The 16991-nt window shown below is 31.3% G+C and overlaps 2 protein-coding genes across 2 annotated transcripts; both read right to left on the bottom strand.

Moving 5' to 3' along the window:
• Nucleotides 1-587: 587 nt before the first annotated feature.
• Nucleotides 588-3178, bottom strand: LOC127541555 (putative olfactory receptor 4A4). Its single transcript, XM_051966783.1, has 2 exons — nt 2273-3178; nt 588-677 (listed from the first exon to the last, which is right to left on the bottom strand). The coding sequence occupies exons 1-2, from the start codon at nt 3176-3178 to the stop codon at nt 588-590; spliced, it is 996 nt and encodes a 331-aa protein (XP_051822743.1).
• An 11949-nt stretch (nt 3179-15127) lies between these two features.
• LOC127541554 (olfactory receptor 4A15-like) lies at nt 15128-16057 on the bottom strand. The gene has a single exon (XM_051966782.1). It carries the CDS (start codon nt 16055-16057, stop codon nt 15128-15130), a length of 930 nt encoding a protein of 309 aa, XP_051822742.1.
• Nucleotides 16058-16991: the final 934 nt, after the last annotated feature.

Below are 16991 nucleotides of genomic sequence, written 5' to 3'. Positions count from 1 at the left end.
TCTGGGACTAATTTGCATTAAGTTGGTAAAATATTTTAGAAAATATTTATGTGGTTTCAAAGTTAATGGTTTTATCCTGTGCTGAGCCAACTTAGAAAGAGCTTCTGATTATATTCATGCTAAGTAAGCACTTTACTTGGATGGAAAGAGCTTAGGACAAGGAAATAAAAGATTTTGGCTAATAGTTCTTACTCTGTTGTGAATTAGCTATTTATTTATCCTGTAGGCCATTCAACTACCATAGGCCTAAGTTTCCCCAGTTATATAACCATAATAGGAATAATAATATTTGTATTTTCTTGTATCAAGAGCTGTTTTGACTATATTATCAATGTAAACAAGAAAAATATATTAAAATTTGCTTCTGGCAAATGACCCTCCAGAAATTAAAATCTAGATAAAGTTTTGGTGAGGTCTGTCACAAAGATCTCTAGCTCATTATCCTGGGAACTGCAACATAAAATTCATTTTACTTCCTAGGAAAGGCCCTCAATATTCCCAGTAAAATGACTTAGGCTAAAAAGATCATTAATTTTAAAAACAACTTTATTTTTTTATTTATATAGCTAAAATACAGAAAACATTTATTACCAAATGTAGTCAAACTCACATTTTCTATAAGGACTTATATGTCTTTTTGAATTATAGTCTTTCTTTTCATGGCTTACAAGTACTAAAATCTCAATCTTTCTTCTTTGGATTCATATGATATATAAATTCCATATTACTAGTGTCATGGTCTAGATTTGCTCCTTTATATCATGATACTATAACTTATAACATTTCTTTTTTTGTTCTTTTCTTTCTAAATTCTGCTTTTCATTTTTTCCCCCTGTCACATAGATTTTTCTCTTCTATAAGACTTATGTTATTCTGTAATTAGTCAAACATTTTTGTCGATTATGGGTTCCATCTCAATGGCTAATTATAAGATGCAGTTTCTCCAAGAGTTTCAATCTAGTACTGGTCCCTGTTAGATCTGTCCGATGGTGCCTTAAATGGATTTTGCTTGTGGTCTTTAGTGCATCCCTTTTTGCAGGTCTAAATGTGGTTCAATGGCCTTTAAAACTCCCTGATAGCCCTTTTTCTATCTTTTCACAACCTATGTTTTCCCTTTTATATGGAAACAGTTTCTGCATTGTGTATCTTTCAAAGGAATAATTAACAAATCATGAGAGATAGACCAGATTCATCATAGTACATTCATATATTTTTTTTGTTTGTTTTTAATTCAAGGATAAATTATAATTTAATCTATAAAATTTAGTTATAACTTTATAATTACAACTGCAGGAGAATTCAAACATTATCTAATTTAAGTCTCATTACTAACTAGGAGATGGAGGCCCAATAATTTATTTTCCCATGTTAACAAAAGTAAACATCACTGGAATAATTTGAAAATAGGACTTGACCCTTGACAGTGAGTGTTCCTCTACTCTATATCATAATACATATGCTGTTTGTATAAATATATCCTTTATATAAAACAAAATATTCATGCATCTATATGTTTTATATTACACTTATTGACCTTATGCTCATCATTATAATATTTATATTTTTGTTGATATTATTGAAAATAGTACATTTAACATGAGATTTCAATAGTACAGAAACTGCTACTAAAGAAATCTTTCTATTAGAGAAGTGCTTGAGTAACTAAAAAGTTTAGTTCGATGTCACACAGGGTATATGGGTCAAACACAGCATTTGAGCTGGCATCTTCTTCCTGCTGAAGTAGATTTTTCTTCTCACAAAACCATGCTGTCTTTTACATCATTAAAGGCAAAAATATAATTATATATCCTACTGACACCAATGAATATGTACTTAAAATGTGAAATGTAATATGTTCAAGTCAATAAAGAAACAATCTCATTTATTCAATAAGAAAGTATATTCCCACAGAAGCCCTCCCTATCTATAATCAGTTCTCAGCACCATGTTTGATATCTATTATAGATTACAATTTTCTTCTTTTTGTAATCATTAGACCCATTTCTTTTGAGAAAAAAAAAAGATGCCCCAAACACAAAATGAATAGCTGTTTTTGTAAGGAGTTTATATTCCGCCTAGAGTAGTGTTTTCATCAAAATTAGCTTTGGGAAACATAAAAGTGATGATAAAATAAATGTTTGTCTATTGACTGATAGAAAAGATATTCTCTTCATTAGCCACTTTCCTTCCCTTCCCAGAAAACAAGACTTAAGTATGAAATATCCTTTTGTGTTTCCCTTAGAGGCCATCAATGTATAATTGAGTCATTTGTTCTGTTCTTGAGTTTCTTCATGGCATTCTTCATCTCCTTATTTCTCAGGGTGTAGATTAAGGGGTTCAACATGGGAGTGATAATAGTAAAAATTACAGTCATTGTTTTATCAGCGGAGAAGGTGCGAACAGGTCTGACATACATGAAAATACAAGGAACAAAGAATAGGACAACAACTGTAATGTGGGACATGCAGGTAGAAAGAGCTTTGCGCTGGCTTTCCAAACTATGGGTCTTCAGGGAGCGTAGGATGACTCCATAGGAGATGAGCAACATTGTAAAGATGACAACGCAGATCGCTCCTCCATTAGCAACCACTGAGAGTCCAATGATATAGGTATTAGTACAGGCAAGTTCTAATAACGGGTACATGTCACATATGAAATGATCAATGACATTAGGGCCACAAAAGGGCAGTTGTAGAATTAAAAGGAGCTGAACCACTGAATGAATGAAACCTCCAATCCAGGCTACAACCAGCAATAAAATACATACACGGCGTCTCATGATAACCAAGTAATACAAGGGCTTACAGATGGCCACATAGCGGTCATAAGCCATTACCACCAAGAGGAAGACCTCTGAACCACCAAAAAAGTGTTCAATGAAAAGCTGGCTCATGCAAGCTTGGAACGAAATGGTCTTCTTCTCATAGAGCAAGTCTATGATCATTTTGGGGGAAACAGCTGTGGAATAGACAGCATCCATAAGAGATAAATATGCAAGGAAGAAGTACATGGGGGAGCCCAAGGACTTACTGGAAATCACTGTTACTACAATCAAAAGGTTGCCCCCAAGAGTTATAATGTAGATTACTAAGAAGACAACAAATAACACTTTCTGAATCTCAGGACTCTGAGTGAGTCCTAGGAGGACAAATTCAGTCACATTGTTCTTGCTTTCCATATTTTTCTTGCTTTCTCTAATGTATGAATTCGAAAGTCAAAATTGATTTACCTATAAATAAAAATATTATTACTATTTAATTAGTTTTAGAATTGAGGAATTTCTTTAGCTTTAAAAAGTGGTCTTGTTTTCACAAAAATCTTTTGGAACAGGAATGTTAATGAATGGAAAAATAAGGCATAACAATGTAAATCCATCTTCCATGTTCTGATGATGACCAACAAGTATTAGGAAAAGTAGGTGGGTTTATTTACTCTGGGATGATGATTGTGGTTCTAAAGTTCATATAGCCAGAAAGAAATTCCCCTGGTTTCTTAAATCATAAGTGCTGGGCCAGGAAATAAGCAATAGGAAGCACGAGGAACATCTTTTTTGAGATATATGTTCCTTCACAAAAAAAAAAAAAAAAAAAAACACATAACAGATATGAGAGATATTTTGATCCCAAATGTTCTCACATAATTATATAGTACACACACATTCCCATGCTAGATAATGTCATTCAGATGTGCCTTTGCAATGTATTTATGAATAATTTCACATACAGTATCATTACACTTGTTAATAACAGCATGACTAAAATTTGATCAAGACAGATGTGATAGTCTTTTAATTCTCATTGTCAGTCAATAATAACTATAAAATAATTATAAAATTTAAACAATTTTATCCAAAAATCCAAAAATATATAACCCAAACAAGTTTATCATAATATTAATGCTAATCACCACAAAATACTAATTAACATCAGCAGCAATGATAATAACTCTAATGAAATCCTATACTATTATGGTATCAAGGTGATCCTGTGCACTTGAAAGTTTTTCCCACAGAATATAACCTTTGGGAAGTCAAGAAAGCAAGAAAACTCAGAATATGGATTACTCATTTTACTTTTATTTATATATATATTTTTATATATAACCAGGGGAATAAAATACTTTTATTTTAGGAAGTTATAAAAGGGAATGTTATTTGCATCTGTGAATGGAGCACCTACAAAGAATGCTGCTGAAGTGCAGAAATCAACAAAACTTACAATAATTATATAATATTTTATAAATTGCAAAATGCTTTCCTAGAATTAGCTATGTAAATTTTATTTGCCCTTCTATAAATTATGATTTCATGAATTTAATGACATCAAAATCCAACGTCTCTTCATATATAACTTAGTGAAATGGTATAGCCCCTCAAATAAATGTTACTAAATATATGCGTATATGATATGTGATATGAGGAAATATTTATACAGTATTGAAAATATCTATAATACACAAATATATGATATTTCAAAATGTCATCAACCTCCACATATAAACACAAATATAGATTCATGTGCATACATGCATGTGCATAAAGTATGGATGTGTATATATCTATGTAATGTATCTAGATACATTCATTGATTCATATTATTGTAGTTCTGTCAAGTAAATTTAAATGAAATCCCACATTTAAAATTAAATTAAAAGATTTAATGAGTAAAAGATTGATTAAAAGAGCTCCAGACAAAACTATTGGACAAAATTTTCTCAGTAAAATTGCAGACATCATAAAGAATGATAAGACATGTGTCTTCATACCATTCACTTCTTATTGTGCTCACTTACCTCTTGACTATGGTAATGACACTTTTGTTTTTGTCCAGTATTCCATTTTTGCCACCTGTCTCTTCCAAGATCTTTATTAAGATGAGAGGCAAAGATCTACAATTTTCTTAAGTATCCCGTTGTCTGACTTTTTCATTTAAAATATACATCATAGAATCCTCTTCCAGATCTTTGGATGTCTTCATTTTCTCCAGAAAGCATGTGACTTAAAACTTTATGTACCTGTCTTATTTTCCTTCTAGACTATACTCTCTTAGTAAACAATTTGTTTTTTACATAAGCTTTGTACCTCTAATAATATATCTTACAATCTACTGAATAAAATGCTTTAAAAAAAAACACTCTCTTTTTTTCATGGTATCAGTTTGTCCTGCAAGTAATTTTATTTATCATTCTATTAAGATATATAAAATAAAACTCCATCTTCATTTTATTACACAATACCTTCTTAGTAATAGAGAATGATCAATTTCATTTGTATATTAGTATGTTATATGTGATATATAATATTTTACAGGGAAGTGAAGTAAAACAGTGGATAGAATACTAAATGTGGAATCAGGAAGACTTGAGAATTTTCATGAGTTTAACTCTAGCCTCAGAAACTTACTAGTTCCACGACCCTGAGTAAATCACTTAACCCTTTTTAATTCAGAAAAACAAGGTGAAGAAAGAAATAGCAAGGCACCTCAATATGTTTGCTAGAAGAACCACAAATAGAGTCATAGAGAAGTGATTGAACAGCAATCTATTTCATGTTTTTTTGGTTTTTCAATAAATCTACATCTATCATATGAAAAGGGGATTATTTAAGTGTATTAGAAATTTAGCAGCTCTGGAATTAAAGGAGAATTGAATAACTGTAATCATACCATTACCTCTATAATCCATGGCAAATATAATTTTCTAGTCTTAAATATAAATAAATGCAACTAGGATAAACAGATAAACATATGAACAAACAAGAAAAATTATTCACAATTAATACCAAAAAATAAAACATATATATGTATGTATAATTTATGAATGACTTATGAATATATATAATTTATGAATGATGTTTTTCACTCACAATTTAATTTTTGAAATTAAAATAAATATTTTCTTATTTTTGCATGATAGAATAAAAAATATGCTCAAAATAAAAATGTGGAAAAAATTCATGACCTATAAATGATGGTTAATTCTTGAGTACCCATATTTTAGCTTTTTCCAAATCTAACTTATTCAAATTACATCCAAATATAAATAAAGAAAAATATTAAATTATAAAATCATGTTAAAGTAAATTTGAAGTATGTGCAATTATGTGAACAGTAAGTTATTTTATATAATATTATTCATAAACGTATTACCTGAAATATATTCCTTTCTCTTAAGAGCTCAGCTATTTGGTTCTGTTTTTGTCTGAGATATTAAGACCTTTTCCTTGTACCAAACCACCCTGAAAGTAGAAAAAACTTTTTTAGTGAACAGAGTACTTCAGGATCCCATCCTAGCCAGCCAATTTCAGCCACCAAAATCAGAGAAGCTATTTTAAAATATAAGTATTATAAAAGGCCTACCTAGATCGTAGTAAGTTCCTATTTTCTCAACTTCTATCTCTTAACTCTTTCAAGAAGTTGTTTATCCTTGAATGGTAGAAGGGATTCCATTAAAGTGCAAAAAATCAAAAGGAGGCCCAACCATTATAATGCATAGAGAGATAAATTGAAGAGATATATAGCAACAACAATGCTTTTCATTGAGCCATTAATTGCATATTCTTTTTTTAATTAAATTTGCTTCAGGGAAAAGGGACTTTCCACATAGACCTTCATGTATATCAAACATCTCCAGAGATGTTCCAGAGCTAATTATAAAACCATGGTCCAGAAATATTCCTGATTTAGGGGGCAGAGTGGGGAGAGTATCCTAATTTCTAGAGAACAGGACAATAATTAAAGTTGTGATTTATACATAAGAAAACTATCTATTTGTTTACCAAAAATTCAACATTTCATTAAAACTGTACAAACATGTGTATGTGTATGTATATTGCATATATATTGTATACATATACACTTTTATTCACTTTTCAAAAGAAGCCTATCACTTTCCAATTTTTAAATGCTACTTTTGAAAATCAATATTGCAGAAATAAAGGATGTATCTGGGGAAGTAATAATAACAGGTACAAGTAGTAAAGTTCTTTTTTATTGCAAAATACTTTGCTGTTTATGAACCCGAATAGTTGCTACAGAGCTACAAAGAGTACATACATCTCTCCAGTATGAATATAAATTCCAAGCTGTGTTTCTTAGTCCATTAAAATCAATTTTTTCTAGATACTTTTGAATGATAAAGGGTAGTTCAGTAGCCTAATGATTACTTTCTTCACATAATGCTTCAATATCAATCTTGATTATTTCTTGTTACTCCTCAATCCAGACTTCGCAGTAAGAGAATAGGAAAGCCCCTCCTATATCCTTCCGCTTTTCATCTAGACAAGGAATACATACACTCACACATATGTATCTTCTTTATTTGGAAATTTTTAGGATTAATTTCATTAACCTTTCAAAGTTTCTTTTTAATGATCAATTTATGAACTATTCCATACTGTAAAGTATTCAAGTTTTCTTGACTTTGTATCTACTGTGCTAGGCCTGGAGTCAGGAAAACTTCAGTTCAAATTTGACCTGTTTCTTATTAGCTGTGTGACTCTGGCCAAAGCACTTACCCTTGCTTGCCTCAATTTACTCATCTATAAAATGAGTTGCAGAAAGAAACGGTAATCTACTCCAGGATCTTTGTCAAGAAAATTCCAAATGGGACATGAAGGATCAGATATGATTTTTAAAATGACTGAACCATATTCTATCTCATATTTCTGCATCCTATCCCTATGTTTTCTCTTCCATTCTTTCATCTCCCCTATTTTCACTTTATTTCTCCATTCTTCTACTCTCCTCACTAAACTCTAACTTACCAGTATCTCACTCTGAATCAATTTCTTCCTTTTTTACACAATCTCAAAATTTTATTTTATCTGACTGTAGTCATTAGTCTTCTATATCTCCCTTCACCCTGGAAGATAAACTTCTCGAGAAAATTATCTACATTTTTGTGCCTCCACTTCCTTGCCTGTCTTTAGACTTTATACTATCTACAAATTGACTAATGACATCATTTAATTGAAACATTTTGGTATATAGTTATCAATGGCTTTTTAATTGTCATGTTCATATATTATCCATGTTTTTTACTCTGATTGAATTACGGGGAAAAATAAAAGAAATCTCTACCACAATCATTTATTAGTTCAGCAAAACAAGTTATATTAATCATGACCTAAAAGATATATCTCCTTTTTTTTTTTTTTTAATTTGATCTCTTCTCTGGCTGGAGGTGAGTACAATGCTTCATCTTTGATCTTCTGGATTTGGGACTGCTCAATGTATTAATTAAAATTTAAATTCTCTAAAACTGAGTTTATCTACAATGTTGTCAACTTAACATAAATTCTTCTGGTTTCACTCATGCCATTGATCACTTCCAAATGTGTTCATGTGCTATCCTTCATACTTAAGATCATCTGCCTACCCATTTCTTTCTACGAGTTTCCCAGGCTTCCTTCAATGCTAATCTTAATTTTCATTTTCTGTAAGAGGTTTTCATCACTACTCCCTCCCCCGGATTGAGATGGGAAAAGATCTTTAGATGTCTTAAAAATCTCCTTAGAATTGATTGTTAGTTTTATCTGATTGCAAAAATTTAAGCAAATCTACAACAAAAGATGGCTTTCCTTTGTTGCACAACTGATTAAATGCTTAGAAATTAAATTTCAAAGGACTTTATTAATGGACTATAACATTGTATAGGATAAGATTTATACTTTTTTTTAATTTTGAAAAAAAAAATTCTTTACAACATTAACCCTTGCACTCACTTCTGTTCTGACTTTATCCCTCCCTCCCTCTATCCCCTCCTCCAGATGGTGAGCAGTCCTATACATGTTGAATATGTCACAGTATAGTAAGATTTTTACTTGATGATGAATGCAAGAAATAGCCAATGAAGTTAAGTTTATTGGAGCAGTTTCCTACTAAAGAGAATACATACAGACACACATACACACACACACACACACACACACACACACACACACACACACATCTATTTCATGGTCATATTCCCCAAATGTCTTTTTAATCAGTAGTCTAGAACCAGATACTGTGTACTGATAGTAACCAGAGTTAGTCCTGGGTTACTACTCCAAATTACTGTCTTTTTTCACCTAGAGTCTCCTCTAGGAAGATCAAAATAAAGCTTATGTCTCTGCTGATGTGATTCAAATGCACCAATTCCAATTCAATCATTTAAGAAAATGAAAATAATTTTCAGTGTTCAAAGGAATACAAACACTTTTGATGCACTATTTCATTTATTCCAATAGCAGCACTATGAAGTGAGTAGTACTATCAGTATTTAACAGAGGAGAAGATTAGGGTTAAGAGTTTAAGTGACATTTTGAGGCCCATGGAAGAAGAACAACTATCTAAGAAGGACAAGTAAGAAAGAAAGGTGTACATAGGGGAGCTTAGAGTCTGATTGGCTGCAATGATAATGACAATCAGTAGATTTCTCACAAAGGCCAACAGGTAGATGAGTAAAAATATCACCAAAAAGAAAACATTTTCTGCATCTCTGGATTCTGTGTGAGGCCCAGAAAAATGAATTCAGTTACATTGTTTGCACTATCCATCTTTACATTTTTGAAGATGGCCACATAGATGAAAGTCGATTTAACTGCAAAAACAAAAATAATTATAATTATATATATATGTATGTATGTATATGTATGTGTGTGTGTGTGTGTATAGTGAATTACACAGCCAGGTAAGACAGAATCCAAAGTATAGAATTTCAATCAAATTGAGAGCTAATTAAGTAAACACTATACCTCAAAAGACACCCTTCTGCACCATTCCTAAATAAAAGCCATTGATCTGTCATTGTCATTGTTGTGTTTTTTTTTTTAATGACCTCCTTTCAATGAAAGGGTACCTGTTTCCTTATAAAGCATCACATTCTAAATGGAGATTACATCTGTTATGTCTATCTTTGTTTAGCAAAGATATATATATATATATATATATATTTAATGGAAAACATAAAAGAAAAAAAAAGTTACTCTCAAAATTCCACTAACGGATAAATGGGAAGTAAAGGAATATTACTTGTGGGACTTAAGTTTCTAAAACTCTAATTTCAGCTTAGATGTAACTCTAGTTTTATAACTTAATTTATTCCTTAGCTTTCTGTCCAGTGGATACATCATCTAAACATACACCATTCCAATCTATTAAGTGAAGAAATTAGACATCAGCCAAATGAATTTTGAACTGAAAGGATACCTATATTTTGAATTGGAGAAGCAATGTAACATCATTGAGCCCAATTCCCTCAATTTACAGAAGAGGAAACTGAGAGGCCAAGAAATGGTATGACTACGCAAAAGATATACAGGTATATATGAAAATCAAAATTTGTAACCAAGTCTTCTGACCCCAAATCCAACATAGTGTACTATTGTTGTCTGTCATCATTCATTTAAAAATGAACTATATATTCATTTTATTTTTCAACTCTTATATTTTAATTTATATCACAAACAATTTAGAATATATATATTTCTTGTCCCAAAAAAGACATAGATTATTTTAAGAGAAAAGTAAAATAATAAAAAATATAATGAGTTCACAGTATACACATTACAGTTTTAAATTCATATATATCCAATATCTACTTCAACAAATTTTATAGCAAGATATATTATCACCTTTTCTCTCTGTCTCTGTTTCTTTCTCATTTGCACAGAAACACACGTAATCAAACATACAAGAACAAATTTATTACAAGAGAGCTATGATGCAATAAATAATATAATCTTAGAATGCAGGGGAATTTGGTGTTTTTCCATCCAAATATAAATATTAAAAATAAATAAATTTATTTCCCCAAGTAAACTGATGATTAAGCAAAACATTTCTAAATCAAATTTTTTTTATATTTTATTTTATTTTATTATAACTTTATATTGACAGAATCCATGCCAGGGTAATTTTTTTACAACGTTATTCCTTGCACTTGCTTCTGTTCCGATTTTTCCCCTCCCTCCCTCCACCCCCTCCCCTAGATGGCAAGCAGTCCTATGTATGTTACATATGTTGCAGTATATCCTAGATACTTTTTATATATGTTTGCAGAACTGAACAGTTCTCTTGTTGCACAGGGAGAATTGGATTCAGTCTAAATCAATTTTTAAATCAAGGTTAATTTTAATCAATAAAATAAATTTCAAATATTCCTAATATTTTGTTTTTGTTTCCAAACTTATCTGCATTTATACCTCAAATGGCCTTTGATTTCAATGTATTTGTTTAGGTATTCCCTACTCTGGAAACTTTTTTGCAAACTACTAAATATCTATACATACTTACATATCTATACATACATATCTATACATACACACATGCATATCTATACATATCTATACCTACATATATATACACACATACATATCTATACATATCTATACCTACATATCTACACACATACATATCTATACATATCTATACATATATATATATAAATTGTCTAAAGTATCTCATTACCCAATGACAAATTCTGTTTAAAATTCCCTTAAAATCAACCTTTACTACTCATTAATGCCTTGCTAAGCATCTCAATCCCTTATGATATAAAAGTATGCTAGACTGCTTACTCTTTGGGCAAAACCTTCAAGAAAGTTATCTTTATTTCAATGTCAACACATGGCTATGAAAACAGTTGAGTAGAAAAAAGTTGTGAATATATAGTTTTCATATAAAACAGGATAAGGAAATATAAGTAAATATGCTTATAGCAACTGCCAACAACCAATTTAAAGAAGAATTCTGCTCAATAGATTTTGAGATATATATATAGTTAAATGCTGATTCATGTAGAGAGTTGGAGTGGGAGGAATCCAGATGAGAAATGTCCCACTTTTCGTATCAATTAACATCCTTCTTTCCAGTGAGTTTATAGAAACATTCATTTAGATAGTATCTATAACCCCAAAAAGAAATTTTTAGCTTTAAAAGAGAGACAGAGAGAAACACAGAGACAGAGAAACAGAGGCAGAGAGAGAATATGAAACTACTTCATGTCTGAGATTTCATCATCTTCTTACCTAATCATTCCAAATCTCCAAATAGCCCTATCTTAAGGCTTGGCCTTCTCTCGAACCATGTATAAGAAATCATTGACAAAATGGATAATTTACAAAACTACCAGACCAGAGAATACACATGATTTGATGCCAGAAAATACAAGATATGTTTGTAAAGTAGGTAAATTCAGGGTAATTGGTACCTTGAATTTAACAATGGAATTCATGCATGTGAAATCTGCCAAATACAGCACTTCTAAATCCTTTCTGGTTCTATAATCCTTTCAGTGTTCAGTTTGGAGACATTTTTTTTTCCTCCTAGGGCTGGAGTTTTCTTTCCTTTGAAGGCAGGATTGGAGTTAAGAAACACAGGATGTCCATTTATAATTGGTAGAGGGATACTTTCTTTATGAATAACTTTTTGTGAATATTTGCAAATTCTCCATATCTTTCTCCTCTCGATGCAAAGATTTATTTTCTGTTCACTTCAGGCACTTTGACAACTTGGTGATGCAATGGGCACAGAATTCCTTGGAGAATGCATAATTGCTCTTGTTAGGAATTTTGCCAAAGTTGCAGCAAAATTGTTTCATTCTCTTGCCTATACTAATACTTATTTATTAACAAATATGTATCTATAAGCTTCTCAGATTTCCCCTGTTCTCTTAGTTTTGAACATGTGACACAACTTGATTCTTCCATTAAATGATGGAATTCCTTCAAGTTGTGAGCTCCAGTTTTTTTCCATCCTTTTTTTCCAAAGTCCCTTTAGGAAAAAAAAATCTGTTTCATATACAAGAACACATTTATAGTTATTTTTTCTTAAATCTCGGGATATTTTAAATATATTTTAATGCCCCCTCAGGTTTTCAGATAATTATCTTTCTCCATTATAAGAATGATCTGGGACTAATTTGCATTAAGTTGGTAAAATATTTTAGAAAATATTTATGTGGTTTCAAAGTTAATGATTTTATCTTGTGCTGAGCCAACTTAGAAAAAACTTCTGATTATATTCATGCTAAGTAAGCATTTTACTTGGAAGGAAAGAGCTTAGGACAAGGAAATAAAAGATTTTGGCTAATAGTTCTTACTCTGTTGTGAATTAGCTGTTTATCCTGTAGGCCACTCAACTGCCATAGGCCTAAGTTTCCCTAGTTATATAACCATAATAGGACTAATAATATTTATATTTTCTTGTATTAAGAGCTGTTTTGACCAAAATATCATTGCAAACAAGAGAAATGTATTAGAATTTGCTTCTAGCAAATGGACCCTCCAGAAATTAAAATCTGGATAAAGTTTTGGTGAGGTCTGTCACAAAGATCTCTAGCTCATTATTCTGAGAACTGCAACATAAAACTCATTTTACTTCCTAGGAAAGGCCCTGAATATTCCCAGTAGAATGACTTAGGAAAAAAAGATCATTAATTTTAAAAACAACTTTATTTTTTAATATTTATATAGCTAAAATACAGAAAACATTTGTTACCAATTGTAATCAAACTCACATTTTCTATAAGGACTTATATGAGTCTTTTTGAATTATAGTCCTTTTTTCATAGCTTACAAGTACTAAAGTTTCAATCTTTCCTCTTTGGATTCACATGTTATATCAATTTCATACTGCTAGTGTCATGGTCTAGATTTGCTGCTTTATAACATGATACTATAACTTATAACATTTACTTTTTTGTTCTTCTTTTCTTTCTCAATTCTGTTTTTCATTTTTTCCCCTGGCACATAGATTTTTCTCTTCTATAAGACTTTTGTTATTCTGTAATTAGTCAAACATTTTTGTCGATTATGGGTTCCATCTCAATGGCTAATTATAAGAATGTAGTTTCTCCAAGAGTTTTGATCTAGTACTGGTCCCTGTTAGATCTGTCCCATGGTGCCTTAAATGGATATTGCTTGTGGTCTTTAGTGCATCCCTTTCTGCAGGTCTAAATGTGGTTCAACTTTAAAACTCCCTGATAGCCCTTTTTCTATCTTTTCACAACCCATGTTTTCCCTTTTATATGGAAACAATTTCTGCATTGTGTGTCTTCCAAAGGAATAATTAACAAATCATGAGAGATAGACCAGATTCATCATAGTACATTCATATTTTTTGGTTGTTTTTAATTCAAGGATAAATTATAATTTAATCTATAAAATTCAGTTATAACTTTATAATTACAACTGCAGGAGAATTCAAACATTATCTAATTTAAGTCTCATTACTAATTAGGAGATGGAGGCCCAATAATTTATTTTCCCATGTTAACAAAAGTAAACATCACTGGAATAATTTGAAAATAGGACTTGATCCTTAACAGTGAGTGTTTCTCTACTCTGTATCATAATACATATGTTGTTTGTATAAATATATCCTTTATATAAAACAAAATATTCATGCATCTATAGGTTTCATATTATGCTCATTGACCTTATGCTCATCATTATTATACTTATATTTTTGTTGATGTTGGAACTAGTATATTAAACATGAGATTTCAATAGTACAGAAACTGCTACTAAAGAAATCTTTCTATTAGAGAAGTGCTTGAGTAACTAAAAAGTTTAGTTCGATGTCACACAGGGTATATGGGTCAAACACAGCACTTGAGCTGGCATCTTCTTCCTGCTGAAGTAGATTTTTCTTCTCACAAAATCATGCTGTCTTTTACATCATTAAAGGCAAAAATATAATTATATGTCCTACTGACTTCAATGAATATGTACTTAAAATGTGAAATGTAATATATTCAAGTCAATAAAGAAATAATCTCATTTATTCAGTAAGAAAGTATATTCCCACAGAAGCCCTCCCTATCTATAATCAGTTCTCAGCACCATGTTTGATATTTGTTATAGATTACAATTTTCTTCTTTTTGTAATCATTAGACCCATTTCTTTTGAGAAAAAAAATGCCCCAAACACAAAATGAATAGTTGTTTTTGTAAGGAGTTTATATTCCGCCTAGAGTAGTGTTTTCATCAAAATTAGCTTTGGGAAACATAAAAGTGATGATAAAATAAATGTTTGTCTATTGACTGATAGAAAAGATATTCTCTTCATTAGCCACTTTCCTTCCCTTCCCAGAAAACAAGACTTAAGTATGAAATATCCTTTTGTGTTTCCCTTAGAGGCCATCAATGTATAATTGAGTCATTTGTTCTGTTCTTGAGTTTCTTCATGGCATTCTTCATCTCCTTATTTCTCAGGGTGTAGATTAAGGGGTTCAACATGGGAGTGACAATAGTAAAAATTACAGTCATTGTTTTATCAGCGGAGAAGGTACGAACAGGTCTGACATACATGAAAATACAAGGAACAAAGAATAGGACAACAACTGTAATGTGGGACATGCAGGTAGAAAGAGCTTTGCGCTGGCTTTCCAAACTATGGGTCTTCAGGGAGCGTAGGATGACTCCATAGGAGATGAGCAACATTGTAAAGATGACAACGCAGATCGCTCCTCCATTAGCAACCACTGAGAGTCCAATGATATAGGTATTAGTACAGGCAAGTTCTAATAACGGGTACATGTCACATATGAAATGATCAATGACATTCGGGCCACAAAAGGGCAGCTGTAGAATTAAAAGGAGCTGAACCACTGAATGAATGAAACCTCCAATCCAGGCTACAATCATCAATAAAACACATACACGACGTCTCATGATAACCAAGTAATACAAGGGCTTACAGATGGCCACATAGCGGTCATAAGCCATTACCATCAAGAGGAAGACCTCTGAACCACCAAAAAAGTGTGCAATGAAAAGCTGGGTCATGCAAGCCTGGAATGAAATGGTCTTCTTCTCATAGAGCAAGTCTATGATCATTTTGGGGGAAATAGCTGTGGTATAGACAGCATCCATAAGAGATAAATATGCAAGAAAGAAGTACATGGGGGAGTCTAAGGACTTACTGGAAATCACTGTTACCACAATCAAAAGGTTGCCCCCAAGAGTTATAATGTAGATTACTAAGAAGACAACAAATAATGCTTTCTGAATCTCAGGATTCTCAGTGAGTCCTAGGAGGACAAATTCAGTCACATTGTTCTTGCTTTCCATATTTTTCTTTCTTTTTCTAATGTATGAATTCAAAAGTCAAAATTGATTTACCTATAAATAAAAATATTATTACCATTTAACTAGTATTAGAATTGAGGAAGAAATGATCAGCTTTAAAAACTGGTCTTGTTTTCACAAAAATCTTTTGGAATAGGAATGTTAATGAATGGAAAAATAAGGCATAACAATGTAAATCCATTTTCTATGTTCTGATGATGAGGAACAAGTATTAGGAAAAGTAGGTGGGTATATTTACCCTGGGATGATGATTGTGGTTCTAAAGTTCATATAGCCAGAAAGAAATTCCCCTGGTTTCTTAAATCATAAGTGCTGGGCCAGGAAATAAGCAATAGGAAGTGAACATCTTTTTTGAGATATATGTTCCTTCACAAAAAAAAACATAACAGATATGAGAGATATTTTGATCCCAAATGTTCTCACATAATTATATAATACACACACTTTCTCATGCTAGATAATGTCATTCAGACGTGCCTTTGGAATGTATTTATGAATAATTTCACATACAGTATCATTACACTTGTTAATAACAGCATGATTAAAATTTGATCAAAACAGATGTGATAATCTTTTAATTCTCATTGTCAGTCAATAATAACTATAAAATAATTATAAAATTTAAATAATCCAAAAATATATAACCCAAGCAAGTTTATCATAATATTAATGCTAATCACCACAAAATACTAATTAACATCAGCAGCAATGATAATAACTTTAATGAAATCCTATACTATTATGGTATCAAGATGATCCTGTGCACTTGAAAGTTTTTCCCACAGAATATAACGTTTGGGAAGCCAAGAAAGTAAGAAAAATCAGAATATGGGGTTTAGGATTGACTAATTGTATGCTATCTCATAGTGAACCATTAAGGATTGGTAAAATTTTACTTACTCAATTTTATTTTAGG

Source organism: Antechinus flavipes, chromosome 6 (genome assembly GCF_016432865.1).
Source record: "Antechinus flavipes isolate AdamAnt ecotype Samford, QLD, Australia chromosome 6, AdamAnt_v2, whole genome shotgun sequence".
Classification (NCBI taxonomy): domain Eukaryota; kingdom Metazoa; phylum Chordata; class Mammalia; order Dasyuromorphia; family Dasyuridae; genus Antechinus; species Antechinus flavipes.
This window is presented reverse-complemented; position numbering and strand designations above follow the sequence as displayed.